At 45.3% G+C, this 17,996-nt stretch overlaps 1 protein-coding gene across 1 annotated transcript in view; it reads left to right on the forward strand.

Moving 5' to 3' along the window:
* The first annotated feature begins 229 nt into the window (after positions 1-229).
* The window catches only part of SYCP2L (synaptonemal complex protein 2 like), an 89,703-nt gene continuing 71,936 nt past the window's right edge, over positions 230-17,996 (forward strand). Inside the window, exons 1-3 of the mRNA XM_068234627.1 lie at positions 230-391; positions 9,296-9,440; positions 14,465-14,529. Of these exons, the coding sequence (XP_068090728.1) occupies positions 14,506-14,529 (24 nt within the window). The 5' untranslated portion in view covers positions 230-391; positions 9,296-9,440; positions 14,465-14,505. The remainder of the gene's footprint in view (positions 392-9,295; positions 9,441-14,464; positions 14,530-17,996) is intronic.

Genomic DNA, 17,996 nt, shown 5'->3' on the forward strand with positions numbered 1-17,996 from the left:
TATAATGTGAACAAGGCCTCAAACGGCTTGCTGCTGCCTGTCCACTGTTTCTGGCTGCTTGGTAACTGCTTAGGGCTATCTAGTAACTGCTTGCTGAGGCCTGAGCACACAGTTCAACTATTTGTGGAAAAGAGGACTTAGTTGTGTATACTATCACTATAACTATATATAACTATAACCCCTAACAAGAGCTGCTGCCTCCACTTTACCCCCTGCCCCCTCAGAAGTGCTACCATCATCTACCCTCCATAACAAGCACAGACAACATTCCTCTCCTCCCCTTTCCTAAATAACAAGTACTGCTTCCATTGCCCCGCCCACCCCATTCCACTTCCTTCCAGCACACAGCAGAGCTGGAGCAAGTTCAGGCATTTGGATAAAAGAGGAACAGGTATTACATGCATTCGTTTTTGAATCTGACTCATCCCTGTTGGTGGCTTAACCCTCATCAGGCTCATTTTGGAATGCTATGGTGTGCAGTCAAGTGCATTAAAGATCAGAGAGGGTCCACAATGTGCATGGAGAGTGCATGTGATTTTATATATATATATATGCAAGTTTGCATTAGGGGTGACAGTTCTTTTTAATCACTGGGCTTGTTCATATTAATACTATTTTTGAAGGCAGTAAAAAAAACTTACTGCAATGCTGCATTTTCCTATACACTGTGTGTATTATCTCCTACAGGCCTGGAACTCAATAAATAATTTTTTTTTTTTTTTTTTAGCATTTAGGGAATGCTTTCAATTGCCAGCAATTTCCCTAAATGCTCTGACAATGTAAATGGATGGGACAGATTCCAGTAGCGCAATTTCACTTAAGGAAATCTCAATCGCAGGACATGCAGTATATTGGAACATTTCTATCCTAACGAATTGTATAGGAGCAGGGAAAATGGCCCCAAAATCACTTGCAAAAAAGCCTTTGCGCTTTTTTAGTTGGTACCAGACCTTAAAGTAATCGTCTATTTTGAATAAGGTCTCATTTCCAGTCAGCTGCTCCCATCCACCCACTGGGTACTTGCTAGTGCTTGGCACCTGTAGAGTTGCATTTGTGCTCAGATGTGACAAAAGGCGGTTATTTGCTGCCGGATGTCAAACGTGACACGTGCAGTGTTACCAAATGCTTCCATTTGGCTGCAGCCTAATGGCGCTTGTGGCCGGCAGGTGGGAGCTTGAACTGCTCGACAAAGTAGCAGTTCCGCCATTTATAAATAAGAGGCCTAACCATGCGTGGAGTGTGTGGGAAAATGACGTTCCTGTTGCTAGCACACTGCAAGTGTTAACCGTCCAGAAGTGTCTTTACCATGTTTTTTCAATCTGATGTTAATGGGACTAATCTGTATTCTTTATTGTCCAGCACTGCGCAATTGCATGTGTCTTTACTAAGTGTTGTATGTGTGTTGGTGTTTTAGCAGCACACCTACAATACTCTCATTTGGTTATATCATTTTTCAACCAGAAGGGACGTACTCCCAGCAACTGGGTGGCATAACAGCACTTTGTAGTTCATCCAAGGCTTAGTTCACACTGCAATTGCAACTGCTTGGTGGTTGTGATTTCTGAAAATACTTTGTGAATGTGTGTTTTTGCACATATATTCACGCTTCATCACTCCCCCATAAATGCTACATGCAGCAGGTTTGTGATTTTAACCAAATTGCAATGCTGCTGTGAGAACACCCTCGGAGGGTGACACTGCACTAACGCTTTACTGACTGGCAAGCGCATCGCAATGGCCCTCACTGTGAACCAGCCCTGAAAGAAACCTTTCAAATATTCACTTTTGTCTTGATGTAAATTGCTTAAATACAGCGGTGTGTGTATGTAAAGAATACATGGCCAGATGTTATCATTTTTGAAAATTGCAAGGCAGAACGTTCGGCACTAGTCTAGTTGAGGAGACGCAGCAGGAAGGCCTGGTTCACACTTGCGTTGAAGTGACAAACGCGGATCAGTGAAAACTGATCTTATCGCCAGTCGATTGGATCTGTTTTCACGCTTTCTGTTCCGCTGCTTTCGTTACTTTTCCCCACGTCCCCGATAAAGATAAGCACTAGCGCTCAAACACAGTGAATCCAGCGCAGGAGACTTGGGCGCACATGGAGTAACTTTGGCGCCGTCAGAAGACGGAGCTGAAGTTACTTTTAAAACACAATAATTCGGCTTCCAGAAATCTCTGGAAGCTTAATTATTTCATCCCCCACCATCCATGGCGGCCTGGAGGGGGAATAGTATTTAAAGGGAGTCTAAACTGAGAAGAATATGGATTTTTCCTTATAAAATACTAGTTGCCTGACTCTCCTGCTAGCCATAGCCCCTGAACAAGCATGCAGATCAGGTGCTCTGACTGGATTAGCTGCATGCTTGTTTCAGATGTGTTAATCACCCACTACTGCAGCCAAAGTGATCAACAGTACTGCCAAGCAACTGGTATTGTTTAAAGGGAAAATCCATATCCCTCTCAGTTTAGGTTCTCTTTAACACGGCCGGGACTTGAGCAGCAGCAGGATCAGCCATATACCGGCTGTATCCTACGCCCAAGTCTCCTGCGCCGATTCCTCTCGTATGCCTAGCGCTTCCCTCTTGTGCAATAAGGCCACATTTCCACTAAGGTGCAACGTCATTTTCCGAATAGGTAGCGGCCAATGCATGGCTATGGGGATTCGGATGCGATGTCCCAAAAATGCAGGAGAAACTCCTTCCCCCCCCCCCCCCCCCCCCCCCCACACACACACACACACACACACACACACACACACACAAACTCAGAAGCAGCCTATTGATTTCAATGGGCTGTAATTCTGCATCCGAATTTGCATGTGTGGAAACAGATGAGAATTACACAAATGGGAACTCTGCCTCGGTGCACTTGCATTGAACAATAGTACGGCGTGTGAACTCACTGCATGTGCAGGGAGTGCACATGTGCCTAGTGTGAATGCACCTGAAGACCTCTTTCACATGGGAGATTGAAGGCGGTGAATTCACCATCTGTCAGCTGTTTCCTTGCACTGGCCAGGCACTTACTAGCATTTGGCATTAGCAGTGGAGAGGTGGGCCCCTTATTGAGTCATATATAAGCAAACACCAGGCAGGATTCTCATTGGTCTGTTGCAAACCAGTGTGAGCATGATACTTCTGGTGGGGCTCTGATCTGCATACCGGAGCTTCTTCCATGCAGAGGTACCAGCAGTGGCAAAGGACCCGAATGGATGGCGAAAGGTGAGTAAAAGATGAAATGTACGCAGCAAGTTGATTCAGTCAGCATCCGCTTTATCTGCCTAGTCAACAAAATTTGCGCACTGCCCACACTTTTGTTCCACTTGCTGGAATGAACCGAACACATCTGTTCTGAACAGACTAATGTAAACAGATCCTATGTTTGCATACATGTCCATGTTCACATCCATGCCTTTCCGTTTAGTTCCATTACACGGAACATTTTTTTATGTATAGTGTGAACCTGGCCTTAGTCTACCTTGCTGCATGTAGTACATTTCTGGATAACCAACATAACAAATATGTGTACATGCCGAAGACACTGACCAGGCTTGGAATTAACGTGGACTATAACATGCATTGCAGTACAGACATATTTTACTGCGTGTTCTGCAATGCGCATAGTGTGTATCTAGCCTAAAGCTGGGTTTATGGTGAGTACACTGTGGCAGAGCATACGTTGTCAGGCAAATGTTGTGGCTTTCTCAATGTAACGCCAATGGATCCACTGTGCAGTGACAATACATGAAGCAGTGCATTGTGCGTTGCAATAAATGTGTTGCCATTACAATGTATTTCCACCTCATCTGGACAGCAACTGACGCAGTGCATTCACTGTACAGCTTGTAGCTTTACAAGTTTTTAAAGATAAAAACAAAATCAAAAAGGAATAAACTACAAATGCAACTAGTCCTTTGATGTGCTGTAAGATTACACTTCTTGGTGAGGCAAGGGATGTTCCTGCCCTGGGACTGGCTGAGGACTGCCATTTTCTCCCTTAGAACATACCACTTTCCGTCGCACAGTGTACTGGTACCTGCACATGAGTGAAATGAAATCCTAGAGAAACACGTTATTTGGCATAATTCAGGAGTAAAACCGTTCCTGAGGCCTGGAACCCAATAGAAAGTGCAAAACGCTATCTCAGTCGCTCGTGTTTTTTTTTTTTTCAAACATATTTTATTTCAAATTTTTTCAGTTTTTTCACAAGCGGTTACAGCAATTGGCTCTTGAAAGAAATAATAGTTCCACACAGGGAATCAGTATAAACACATTTTAGATTACATAGTCAACTACTGTATGGCCATTTGCAGTTATAGGAACACGCAGAGAAAACAACCTCTTCCGCATCCTACCCCATCTCAACCCCCGACCCCAAAAAGGAGAGCCCCCCCCATCCCTTACTCTCTCTCAGTGTGAGTTTTTCCTTTGGGCTGCTGCGTTTTTGTAGCGTTCATATGCCAAAAAAAAAAAAAGAGATCTACACTAGGAAAAACACCAAGACCATATGCCGGGCCTGTCCGTGACTATTTTCGCCATTTTTCCAAAGTTAAGGGGAATAAAGAGACCAATGTGAATTTGCGAGCTTGAGTAGTTCTTTATGTTGGCATCAAAGGGCTGCTATTTGGTTCTCCTGACCTGTGTTCCAGGTTTCCCAAAGTTCCTTCTATCTGTTCCAATAGATACCATTTGGTCCAGATGAATGAACCCATAAGCAGATTAATTTCCGATTGTGTAAAGGTTCTCAAGATATATCTTTTCCAGGTCTTAAAAAAGCTTTTAGTCCGTTTGTCCACTGCTTGCAACGTGTGTAGTTTTTCAATCAGGAAGATTTGTGCTAGTTCCTTTTTTAGTAGTGATGTGGAGGGGTGTTGTGGGGTTATCCAGACTTGGAAGATAACTCTTCAAGCCGTTGCAAGAATAATGTGATATAAAGCAGATGGTTTAGAGTTGCTTTTTTCCCCTTCACCACTATGGTAATTAAATAGACATAGTTTCACTTCCTTAGTTATGTCCTTATCGCAGATAGCATTTGCATATGAAATAACTCTGGTCCAGAAATGATCTACAGCAAAACACTCCCATATACAATGGATCAGTCCTGCATTTGGGAAATTGCACTTTGGGCACGCGGGAACATAGTAACTAGGCTCGTGTTGTTTGATAGCGTTTTGCAAGCAATTTTGGGAGCGATTTCCCTGCTCTTATATAATTCATTAGATTGGAAACGCTCCCAAAATGCTGCATGTTTTGCGATTGCCATTTCCTTAATCGCAGTCGCTCTAGTGGAATCAGTCCCATCCATTTACATTGGCAGAGCATTTAGTGAAATTGCTAGCGATTGAAAGCACTCCCTAAATGCTCCAAAAAACAACAACGCTCTAGTGGGTTCCAGGCCTAAGGGCCCATTCACACTTAGAACCGCAGAACGCCGGCGATTACCGCCGGCGTTCTGCGGGAGTGATTTTCCCGCGATTAGCGCGGAAAAATCACTGGACACTGCGGCGGTTTTGGAGCGATCGCGATTAGCGTGCTATGCACGCTAATCACGATCGCAAATCGTGGAACGCTCGTCGCCGGCAAACCGCTGCATGCAACGCGGTTGCGGTTATCGCTAACCGCAACCGCGGCAGTGAGAACACGGCCACTGGCTACAATGTGTAGCGGTTCTTGCAGAACCGCTAGCGGTTTGCCGCGAGCGGGAATCGTGCGATTCCCGCTCAGGTGTGAATGGGCCCTTAGGTAGGAGTTGCTTAAAAGACAACTGTAGTGAGTAGACTATGGAGACTGCCATATTTATTTCCTTTTAAGCTATGCAAGTTGCCTGGCAGTCCTGCTGATCTGTTTGGCCGCAGTAGTGTCTGAATCACACCAGAAACAAGCATGCAGCTAATCTTGTTCTGACAATGTCAGAAACACCTGATCTGCTGCATGTTTGTTCAGGGTCTGTGGCTAAAAGTATTAGAGGCAGAGGAACAGCAGGATAGCCAGGCAACTGGTATTGCTTAAAAGGAAATAAATATGTCAGCCTCCATATTCCTTTCGCTTAAAGGAAAACTGAAGTGAGGGGTATATGGACGCTGCCATATTTCCATCTAAGCAATGCCAGTTCGTCCTGCTGATCCTCTGCCTCTAATACTATTAGCCATAGCCCCTGAACAAGCATGCAGCAGATCAGGTGTTTCTGACATTAATGTCAGATCTGACAAGACTAGTTGCATGCTTGTTTCTGGTGTTATTTAGATAACACTGCAGAGAAATAGACCAGCAGGGCTGCCAGGCAACTGGTATTGATTAAAAGGAAATAAATATGGCAGCCTCTGTATACCTCTTACTTCAGTTCCCCTTTAGTTGTCCGTTAAAGTGTACCTGAAGATTTTTTTTGGGGAAAAAATGGAATACTCTCCTTATAAGAGGAAAGCCTTTGGATAATCTAGAGCGGGGGTGCCCATTGCGTTGATCGCGATCTAGAAAGACAGCTGGGTAGATTGCGGTCTGATCCTCAGGTGTAAGCAGTAGGCTTTGAATAGACCACCCCCTTCTCATAATATCAAATGTATAACGCTTAACCAATTACAGGGAAAGCCTACTCCGTCATCTGGTGCTAGGCGAGCGGAAAGCTCTGTAGTGCTGGCGGAGGGGAAGCCATGTGTTCCCTCAGCTACAGTGCTGCCCATAATTATGCATACTCCTGGCTAATTTTGACTTAAAGTTACTTTTATTCAACCAGCAAGTAATTTTTTTGAAGGGAAATTACACAGGTGTCTCCCATAAGATAAGACGATGTACAAGGGGCATGATTATGGGAAAAAAACCTTTCTCAGCTTTTATTTACATCTAAGCAAAAAGTGTCAAGTCCAAAAATGTCATACCCTTCATAAAATATTGTATAGTCTGTGGGGAAATCTAAAGTTCTATGCCATTCCAAATAATCCAAGCTGTTCTAAAGCATCCTAATTACGATGATTAATTGGGAACAGTTGCTTAATCAACTCAACAGGTGAAAAACAGCAGCGCTCTGCAGTTGGTTTGTGGACAGTCATGGCTAATCACTCTGCCTGGGGATGCTGACAACGGGCTCTATTCACAACACTTCTCATAAATGACTTCTTCATCACCTATTTAATAAAAATAGCTGTTCAGCACATTTACAAGCAATATAATCACTTAAAGGGACCCTGAGCAGTAAAAATAAACATCGGAACTTACCTGGGGCTTTCTCCAGCCCACCGATACTGCGCATGCACAGTATTGGCACACCGGCAGCAGTCATGACGCATATATCGGCCGGTGTGATGATGCGTAGCATTGCCGATAAGGAAGTGTCAGCCAGACACTCGGACCGGGTGTCGCCGGTGGTGTATTCTGCAGCGGGGCCGGGAGAGGAGCCAGGGGGACCTCCCGACCTACGATGGGCTGGAGAAAGCCTAAGGTAAGTACCGATTTTGTTTATTTTTACTGTTCAGGGTCCCTTTAAAGAGGCTCTGAAGTCTCCTAAAATCCCACTTTTTATTCAACATTTAACTTCAGCACTATCAGCCCTGCTAAAATGCCACATCACTGCGGCAGAAAGCTCTTTAGAAACCCCTGAAGTCCCCTGGGCTAAATGGTCTGCCTCTACTCGCATCAATCCCCGCCTCTCCCCGCCCCTCTGTCTTCCTTCACTGAGCTGAGCGGGGGAGAGGTGGCGATCAGCGGTGACTGATGCTAATTGAGGCAGAGCTATAGCCCTAAGCTCTGCCTCCCCGGGCAGCAAAATCCACGACCAAGAAAGTCGGGGGTTTCTAAACAGCTTTCTGCCGCAGGGATGCAGCGTTTTAGCTTGGCTTATAGTGCTGAAGTTAAAGGTTGAATACAAAGTGGGATTTTAAGAGGCTTCAGTGTTTCTTTAGGCCTCTTTCACAGTGTGACATTAAAGTCGCACGTTAGAAAATGTTTTAACGTGGACTAACGCACAGCAATATATAGTCTGTGCAACATTCACAGTGCACACGTTGCGTTGTGTGTAACGTGTAGCAATATTTAGAGAGTGCTGCATGCTGTGCGTTTAGCAATAAATCTGCTATGGTGTGTGTTGCACATGCTCAGTAATGTTTTTTTTTTTTTTATGTAACGCATGCGCCGTTTTCGTTCTATCACTGTGCGACGAAAACGGGGTACCAAACGCAGGGCTTAAAAATGTCCTATAACGTCCAAGTTATAGTCTTTCAATGTGTTGCATTAGAGGCACGTTATGCGACCCTAACGTCTCATCAAACACACTGTCCCACTGTGAAAGAGGCCTTAAAGTTGACCCTGATTGACTAACTTAATTTCAATATTACTTTTCTTGCCTTAATTATATTATGTTTTTGCGAGCTTAAAAAAAGTAACATAGATGAGGTGAAAACTGAGGAAAACAGGTGAAAAAGCTTTGTGAATCATGCCCATTGAATCCATAGAACTGGGGTGGTTGAAATGCTGCTGGTCACATGACTGACACTAAGGCCCCGTTCACACTGCACGCGTTTCCAGCCGCGTTTTGGAAACGCGTGCAGGTGGCCGACACGCACGACATCAGACATTGCATAGAGTGCAATGTCTGATGTTCACACTGCATGCGTTCTGGACCTGTGCGGTCCGGGAACGCGTGCTGCACACATTTTTTGTAAAAACGCGTGGCTGTCCCATTCACTTTTCAGTGATGGGATCAGCCACGCAACGCACACAAACGCAGATGGCGTGCGTTCGTACGCGTTGCGTTCCGCGTGCGTGCCCATCCGCGTTTGTGATGTGGACGGGGCCTAACTATGCCTTCTCTGTTGTCTCTGCAAGCCCAGGCTGAGCCGCTGATATTCTAGCATGGTGAGACTGAGTTTAATCTTATTGCATCTTTGTGACTGTCATGGGGCATGCATTGGGCTTATGTGAAGGAAGTTTGATAATCTTTATGCAAGCAGTCACTTTGGATGTGTATTCCTCACTGCATTTCAGTCTGCATCACAGCTCTTCAGTCCATGTCATGCACTGCTCAAGAGTAGACGTGTAATAAAATTTAGACTCAGAAGAATGGGGGAAGGGGTATTATGCATCTGCCTAATTATGCTTTGACTTGTACATTTTAAAAGTAGCTTGCGACCCAAAAAAGTGTGGGCACCCCTGATCTAGAGCCTTACCCTGGCCACCTCAAGCTTGTCGTTCCAGTGCTGGGCCACTCTGAACCTATATTTTCAGGTGACCATGCTAGTTTGCAGATGGGAAATGGCCACACCTGCCCAGTAACACAGAGCTGCTTTTTTTCCCCCATGCACTAGCTGCTTTCTGCTACTTCACAATCGCGGCCATCAGTGCTCCTGTGCAGTGTGAATGTGATTGTTCACAGATGGGAAGAAGAGGTTCCTTGCGATGATTGGTTGCCTCAAGCAGGGATGGAGAAGCCTCTGGATGATTACTTCTGAGGTAAGTTTCTAACTTTTTTTTTTTTGTTTGTTTGTTTTGTTTCCCTAATGCCACATGTTTGTGTTAAAGCTCGGTCTACATTGAGGCTGGATTGCAAACAGCTAGCTGGAACAGACAGTTCGAATTCAATCCTGAGGTCTGTTGGGATAAGTTTGAGGGTTCAAAGCAAATGTGTTTCTACCATAGGCTTGTATGGAAACACTTCTGGAAAAATTGTGCGTGTTGGGACTTTGCGTTGTGGCGAGGGCCCGTTTCCACTTGTGCGAATCTGAATGCGTTTTCTGCATGCAGATTCGCATAACCAATACAAGTGGATGGGCCTGTTTTCACTTGTCAGAAATCCTGTGCGGTGTTGTGTACAGGTAAAAATTTGCACGGCAGAGCCCTCAGAGTGCGATTCGCATACAATGTATTTAATAGGAAATTTCGTATGCAAATTTTACTGCGAATTCGTATGTCTTCGCATAAAATCAATGTAAAAGCACACCAGCACTGACATGGTTAAATTTGCATACTTGATAACATGCGAAAATGTCCGCAAATTCGCTGTAAAGTTCGCATCCGCGTGCACATTCGTTTTCACGCTTTTCGCAACTAATTCGCACCGCACAAGTGAAAACGGGCCCTTAGTGTACTGAAACGAACAGATATGTTAAATCAACAAATGTAAATAGTTCTTTTACAGTACATAGGATTCATTGCGTGTCCGTTATTCCGCTGATCTCCTATCTGAAAAATGTTGAGTATCTGCCTCAGGTGTGGACTGAGCCTGAAACTGTATTCATGATTGCAGCATTGGTTCAATAAAACTGTGCACACATCCTAAAGTGCCAAACACCTTTTAAAAAAAGCATGACTGCAAGATTTTGTTCTGCAAATGGGAAAAATCACATTAAATTTGAGTGAACTCTTCGGCATAGATTTTCTGCACCCCATGTGTGTTTGTATGAAGAAAAACGCGTGCATTTTTTTTTCGCAGCAGAAAATGTAATTCAGAAAACATAATGTGCAGAATTATTCTGCAGGATGTCAGTTTTTCTGCATGCGAAAAACACAGTGTGAACCAACCCATTGATTAACATGAGTTCTCACTTTAAGGCCCAGTGCACACCGAGCGGTTTTTGGAGCAATCCGCCGGCCGCATCCGCCTGGAAAAATGCTTGGCTAATGTATTGCAATGGGATGGTGCACACCAGCGGTTTGAGGTTTTTGCCAAGCTGCAAACGCGCCTCCTGCTGCGCGTTTGCGGTTTGCTAAAAAACCTCAAACCGCCGGTGTGCACCACACATTGAAATACAATAGCCAAGCGTTTTCACTGGCTGATGCGGCTGGTGGAACGCATACAAAATCCGCTTGGTGTGCACCCGGCCAAATATCTGCTCTCTGCTCCCAAAACCGCTAGCGTTTTGACGATCTGCTAGCGGTTTTGCTGTGCACTGGGCCTTAATCAGATTTTCTGTGCAGAAAATGCTAAATTAAAACAGTCAGTGTCCCCTGCCTTTGACTTGCATGGGTTCAATTCTAATGCGTTTTCTCATGGAAGAAAAACAAAAACAAAACTACATTATCGGCTGATCAAAATGTTTCATTGCTTCTGTATATACACAAGGCCTCAATTCACCGGAGGAGAGTTAGTAAGAGATAAAAGGTCTGTATTTTATCTCATGCTGTATTTTAACACTTTGTTTGCAATTTACCACTGTGAGAGGATAGAGAGAGGAGTGTTCGGTAGCAGGCGATAATGGTGCGATAGTGGAGCGATATGGATGCGAAAACCGAGCGATAAACGGTCGATAGTTATGTGGTGTTAGTGATTTGCATGCGATACTTTGCCTCTCTGGATGCTGGAAGTAAAGCAGGTGGGTAGGAAGAGGAGGTTATTACCAGCACGTGACCGCAGAGGGTTTCCCTCCCTGTTTTTTGACCCTCTCCTTCCATTACAAATCCCTCCCTCCATTCTGCATATTAAGCAATATTAAGCATTTACAATATTAAGTGGATGGGTGAAACGGAGGAGGTATTTGGATACATTTTCACACTCCCTCCCAATGAAAAATGTATCCAAATTCCTCCTTCGTTTCGCCCATCCACTTAAAGGGGCACTACAGCGAAAAACTGTAAAATTTATAACCTGTGCAAACATAAACAAAAGTACATTTTTTTTTTCTGAGTAAAATGAGCCATAAATTACTTTTTCTCTTATAATGCTGTCACTTACAGTAGGCAGTAGAAATCTGACCGAAGTGACAGGTTTTGGACTAGTCCATCTCTTCATAGGGGATTCTCAGCAAGGGTTTTATTCTTTATAAAGATACTCCCTAAAAAAGGATTTAAACAATGATACTGTCCATCTTCCCTGCTCCCTACACAGTTTTTAGGCAGTTGGACAGAGCAACTGCCATTCACTAAGCGCTTTTGAAAATAAATATATACCTGAGAATCCCCTATAAACCTGTCACTTCTGTCAGATTTCTACTACTTACTGTAAGTGACAGCAACATAGGAGAAAAGTAATTTATGGCTCATTTTACTCTAGAAAAAATGTGCTTCTCATTTGTATATGTTTGCACATATTTTAAATTTGTTTTTCGCTGTAGAGCCCCTTTAATATTGTAAATCAGGGGTCTCAAACTCGCGGCCCGCGGGCCATTTGCGGCCCTCGATACAATATTTTGTGGCCCTCGCCTGCACAAGCTTCCTTATAGTTCGCTTCAGTGCTCCCAAGTAATCTGCCGCATCCCCGCTGCTAAACGAGAGCTGCAGAGCCCTCAAATCGCCCGGGGGTAATCTGCCAGCATTTCCTGGAAGGGGCAGAGCTTTCAGCTTCAGCTCTGCCCCTCCTGACGTCAATCGCCGCACGGATCACCGCCGCTCTGTGAAGGAAAAGTGAGAGGGGCGGGCAGAGGCGGCGATGCGCCGCGATTGTGAAATTCCTTATGCGGCCCAGCCTCATCCTGACTTTGCCTCCTGCGGCCCCCCAGGTAAATTGAGTTTGAGACCCCTGTTGTAAATGCTTAATATTGTAAATGGGCTGCTCTCTGGTGCCTGAAATATGTACAGTATAAGCTGCTACTGTGTGCTGCTAGTAAACTAGCTGCAGAGTGAGCTGCGGCAGCTGTGAGAAAAAAAACAGACATCTCCAGGTACATTCAGGGGATAAATAGATGAAAAAATAACGAATGGCCACACCCCCTCTTTTCCTGGTGAATTGTGATTTTTGAGAAAAAATAACGACTATTGCCTGTTTATCGCACATTTATCGCATGGATTTCTCTCTGTCGATATTTCACCCTATACTTCTGGAGAATTGCTATTTGGAGGAGATATCACAGGAGGTAAATTACCTCCCATGAGATAAATAGGTCGGTAACCACTGGTGAATTGAGACCTTGATCACTGAAGTGTCACTGTATCCGCAATTGGGCTATAATGGTCATTGCCTACAAGACATAGGCCCAGTGCACACCAAAAACCTCTAGCAGAGCTGCAAAACGCTAGAGGTTTATGAAGCAGATTTCAGAACGATTCTAGGCATGTTTTCTAAATATGCCTAGCGTTTTTTGGAGCGTTTTTGTGTAGCAGATTTTAATATATTTTTACAATAAAACGGTTACTGAGCAGCTTCTGTAACAAAAACGCCTGGAAAACCGCTCTGATCTAGCGTTTTTCAGAGCAGTTTTCCACTTTCCTATACTTTAACATTGAGGCAGAAATGCCTCAGAAATCTATAAAATGCTGCAGCCCCAGAGTTTGCATTTGTGGAAAAAACGACCCGCTCTGGTGTGCACCAGCCCATTCACTTTCATTAGCCAAGCGGTTTTCCCCCTGCAAGCTTTTTAAAAAACGCTCCAGAACTGCTCTGGTGTGCACCGGCCCATATAAGGATAGATGAGAAGGCAGTGCAATGTGGGAGGAGGTATTCACAAAGCTTGATTACCTGCAATAAGTGATTCCTCAAGGCACCACCTCTTATCACACTGCTATGCTGCCCAATCCTTGAGTACTGCGTGTCCGAGGTACATCTGCAACCACTGACTATTGGGAGGAAATGCTCAGTATTGAGTGCTCAAATGCATACTCTCAATTCACTTGACTAAATATTTGAGGCATCAGATTAGGCAGTGGTTGCAAACAAATGCAATTAAAATAGGTGTCAAATATGTGTATAAAGCAAGTTTTTGTTCATGGAACGCATTGTAAAAAACTTTATCTACAAGCACTTGTATTGTGAAAAACCTATCCATAATCAGAGTACAGCTTGCATGTAGCTTCTTCAGGTGATGCCCCGATACCACCACACGACTGAATAGTCCCGTTTTCTGTAGATGCAAATTTGCAACGAAACATTGCCTCTCAGCAGGCAGAAGTATAGAGGTGGGCAGGGCCACTGTGGCAACTTTGTCAAAATTTGTAACCTCTGCATTTCCTCAGCAACACATGAACCTTCCAACCTGTGCCCCCCCCCCCCCCCCCAAAAAAAAAAAAAAAAATCTGTCCTGCTAATCCCCTTTGGCTGCAGTAGTTTCTGCATTGTGCACCTGGAAACATGTAGCAAATCCAGACTGACTTCAGTCAGAAGCACATAAACTGCCTGCTTGTTCTGTGTCTATTGTTTAGAGACAGGACAGCCAAGTAATCTGCATTGGTTAAAGAGGAACTCCAGTGAACATTTTGTTGTTGGCAGGTGATGTAGCTGCTGCATGGTTTTTGGCAGTTGGAAACAGCTGTAAACAGCTATTTTCCACAATGCAACAAGGTTCACAGACAAAACTGTATATGTATGTACCACACACACCACACACACACACCACACACACACACCACACACACACACCACACACACACACCACACACACACACCACACACACACACACCACACACACACCACCCACACACACACACCACACACAACACACACACTTTTTTTTTTTTTTTTTGCCTGCTTGCTGTCTTTCCACCTTTTGGTAGTTCTTTTTGAATTTGTGTATTTAGTCTTTGTAATTCTATGCTTTGTTTTTTCCAGGGTTTTTCCAAGAAGTAAGAAGGCTACATCAATGTGACACCATGAACAATCAAACAGAGTACTATGTATGTATCAAAAGGGTTGCTATGACCTGAGAGTGAAGTATTGTCTGGTGTTAGTTGAGGAGCAGAAATGCAGACCACAAACCAGCAAGCATTGGTTTCGAAAGCTTGCAATACCTTTAATGACTACATTAGTCATTAAAGGTATTACTGGAATCAACGCTTGTTGGTTTGAAGTCTGCTTTTTTGACCTGAGAGAAATGTATGTGTTAGGCCCCCTGCATACTCCATGCAATTCCGATTTTTTTTTTTTTTTTAATCGTTACTGCATGCTGAGTTTTTTTTCTGCGTTTTTCTGTTGATAGCATTCAGGGAAAATAGGAATCGTGAATCAAAATTGCAAATCGGATTTTGAGTGTGCAGGGAGCCTACAAGGGTTAGGCCTTGCTCACATTTGAAATCGCCAGCCCAATCTCTGAGCGCTTTTGTGAGTGCTTTTCCCTGCGCTTTAAGAGTGATTTGCTCTTTAAGAGCTTTTCTAAGCGCTGTTGTCCGGCTATTTCGAGTTTTTCTTCCTGAAGACAATCAGGAAGTGAACTCTTTGACCTGGAACAGAATGTATCCAATGTATGGGGGGAGGGGGGATTCAGGATTTTTTTGTTTTCTTTTTTTTGAGAACATGATCACACAATGTGAATTTTAGGTTTTATAGTCTCTTGAACCATGTGTTTGGACCTCTGAGTTTGGCGGCTCAGTTCTTCTCGGCGCGCGGCTCTGAGAGCAGAGCGCTGAAGCTGGGCACCGTCATAGCAGCAATGCTATGATGCGCGCCCTGCATAGCGGTAATTCTGGGCTATGCCGGATGCCAGACCCCGAATGACTCTCCCTGCGCCAGTGCAGGGATTTACAGAGGGGAGTCAAGACTCATCCATTTTTCGCACCGCTCTGCATCCACATCTCCCCTCTGTAAATCCCTGCACTGGTTCCCTATCTGATTCAGAAGTTTTAAGATTCTATGCCTGTTGTATAAATCTGGGCACAAAACCTGCCCTACCTACATCTCTGCGCTTGTTCACAGGTATACACCAGGTTGTCCCCTCCGGTCCTCCAAAGACCTTCGCTTCACTGCCCCATGCATTTCCCACTCCCACGCGTGCCTGCAGGATTTCTCAAGTGTATACACATTCATAACTAGATAATAGGATAACAGAGGCGCCAATAGGATAAACACTAAAAGAACTTAAAAACCCATCTTGGTAATAGAGGAGGCAGTGGTGGACTCACCCCTCCAAGCAGAACACACGACTGTGGATTTTCAGTCAAAACAATTTTATTGGATACTCCAAATAAAGTGCAACGCGTTTCACGGGATACAAACCCGCTTCATCAGGCAATAACAGATAGGAGTAAACAGCATCTGCCAGTATCATCAACACTGAGCGCCTCTGTGATTCACACATTCATAACTGATTGAAGGGGGACAATGCGTTTCACAAGGAAAGCAGACAGGAGAAAGTTACAGTAATCAAGGTGGGAGATGAGGGCATGGATGAGCAACTTGGTCGTGTCCGGGTTAAGAAGGGGGCAAATCTTGTAGAGATTATGGAGGTGGACCGTGCAGGCTCTAGTGATGTTTTGGAGGTGGGGGATGGAGAGGTCAGAGTCCAGGGTGCCGCCCAGACAACGGGCCTGGGAGGTAGGGCGAATGTTTGTGTTGTCGATTTGTGAGGTGGAAATCGGGGAGGGGTGTAGCAGCATGGGGTGGAAAGATCAGGAGCTCAGTTTTGTCTAGGTTAAGCTTCAGGAACCTAGCTGACATCCAGGCGGAAATTATTGAAAGACATAAGGAGACCTTGTTCATGGTGGTGGAGGATATATTGGGGGTATGGAGGTAAATCTAAGTGTCGTCGGCATAAAGGTGGTATTTGAAGCCCAGGGAGGAGAGGAGTTTGCCAGTTGAAGAAGTATGTATGGAGAGCAGAAGGGGGCCCAGAACAGAGCCCTGGGGGACTCCCAACTGAGAGGGGAGCAGGGGTTGAGGAGGAACTGTTGAAGGAAGTCACAAAGGAACGATTGGCTACGTAGGAGGAGATCCAGGCCAAGTTGAGGTCATGGATGCCCATGGACTGTAGTGATTGGAGGAGGAGGGGGTGGTCCATAGTATCAAATGCAGAGGAAAGGTAAAGGAGGAGCAGCATGGAATAACTGCCTTTTGGCTCTGACTATTATAAGGTAGTTGACCACCTTGGCGAGGACTGTTTCAGTTGAGTGTGCAGGTTGGAATCCAGACTGTGGGGGGGGGGGGGTCAAGTAGGTTATTGGTGTTGAGGTATTGGGTAACGCGTCGGAGGACCAGGCGTTCGAGGAGTTTAGAGGCAAAGGGAAGGGGGAAGATTGGGCGGTAGTTTGAGGGTAGGGATAGGTTGAGTGAGGGTTTTTTTAGCAGGTGAAGTACAGTGGCCTGTTTTGAAGGCTTTTTGTCGAAGGTGCCTGTGGAAAGGGAAAGGTTGAACAAGGTGAGGATTGGGGCCAGGACAGGGAAATGGGGGCGAAGGGTGTTTGAGGTTACAGGGTCAAAGGGGGGAGGAAGTGAGAGGGGGGGGGGGGGCGGAAGCCGCTAGCAACAGGCTGACTTCATCAATCGAGGCAAGCGTAAAAGAAGTGAGGGGTGGATGAGACAAGGGAGCGGCTGGGAGGGAAGGTAAGGAGACGACCTGGAAGGGAGGGATGAAGAAGTGAAATTTAATTGCGTATTGTTGCAATTTTAGTGGTGAATTGGTTGGTGAAGTCGTTGGCTGAGAGGGGAGGAGCTGGGAGGGGGAGGAGTGGGGTTGAGTAGGGAATTAAAGGTGGCAAAAAGCTGTTGAGGGTTGGAAGCTTTGGTTCCAATCAGAGCTGCAAAGTAACTTTGGCTTCAGAGAGGGCAGTGTGGAAGAGTAGCAGTTTGGCCTTGTAATCTAGGAAATCGGGATCGAGGCGTGATTTCCAACATTTCCGTTCAGCTGCTTGAGTTGCTTTACTGAGGTTATGTGTGTGGGTGTTGTGCCAGGGTTGGGGGTTGGGAGGCCTGATAGGGCAGAAGAATGAAGAGGCAGCTTAATTTAAAGCAGATGAGGGCTAGATTATATTTTGCTGCCGCTTCATTGGGGCATGTGAGGGTGGGTAGGTGGGAGAAGAGGGAGAGCAGGGGACCTGCTAGGACAGTTGGGCTGAGATTACGCAGGTCTCTCTGCCATCGACGAGGCTGATGGGTGGGGAGAGAAGGGGGGAAATTGTGAAGATGAGGAGGTGATGGTCGGAGATGGGGAAAGGTGCGATGTCCATGTTGCTGAGAGAGGCGGACTTTGAGAATATGAGGTCAAGAGTATGGCCGGTGCGGTCGGTGGGGGAGTTTGTGTGTTATGAGGGGCCAAGAGAGTTGGTGAGGAAGAGTAGCTGTTTGGCAGCAGGGGAGTTAGGCTCATCAATGGGTAAATTGAAATCCCTGAGTATGATGGTGGGGAGGTCAGATGACAGGATGTGAGGGAGCC

Source organism: Hyperolius riggenbachi, chromosome 5 (genome assembly GCF_040937935.1).
Source record: "Hyperolius riggenbachi isolate aHypRig1 chromosome 5, aHypRig1.pri, whole genome shotgun sequence".
Taxonomy (NCBI): domain Eukaryota; kingdom Metazoa; phylum Chordata; class Amphibia; order Anura; family Hyperoliidae; genus Hyperolius; species Hyperolius riggenbachi.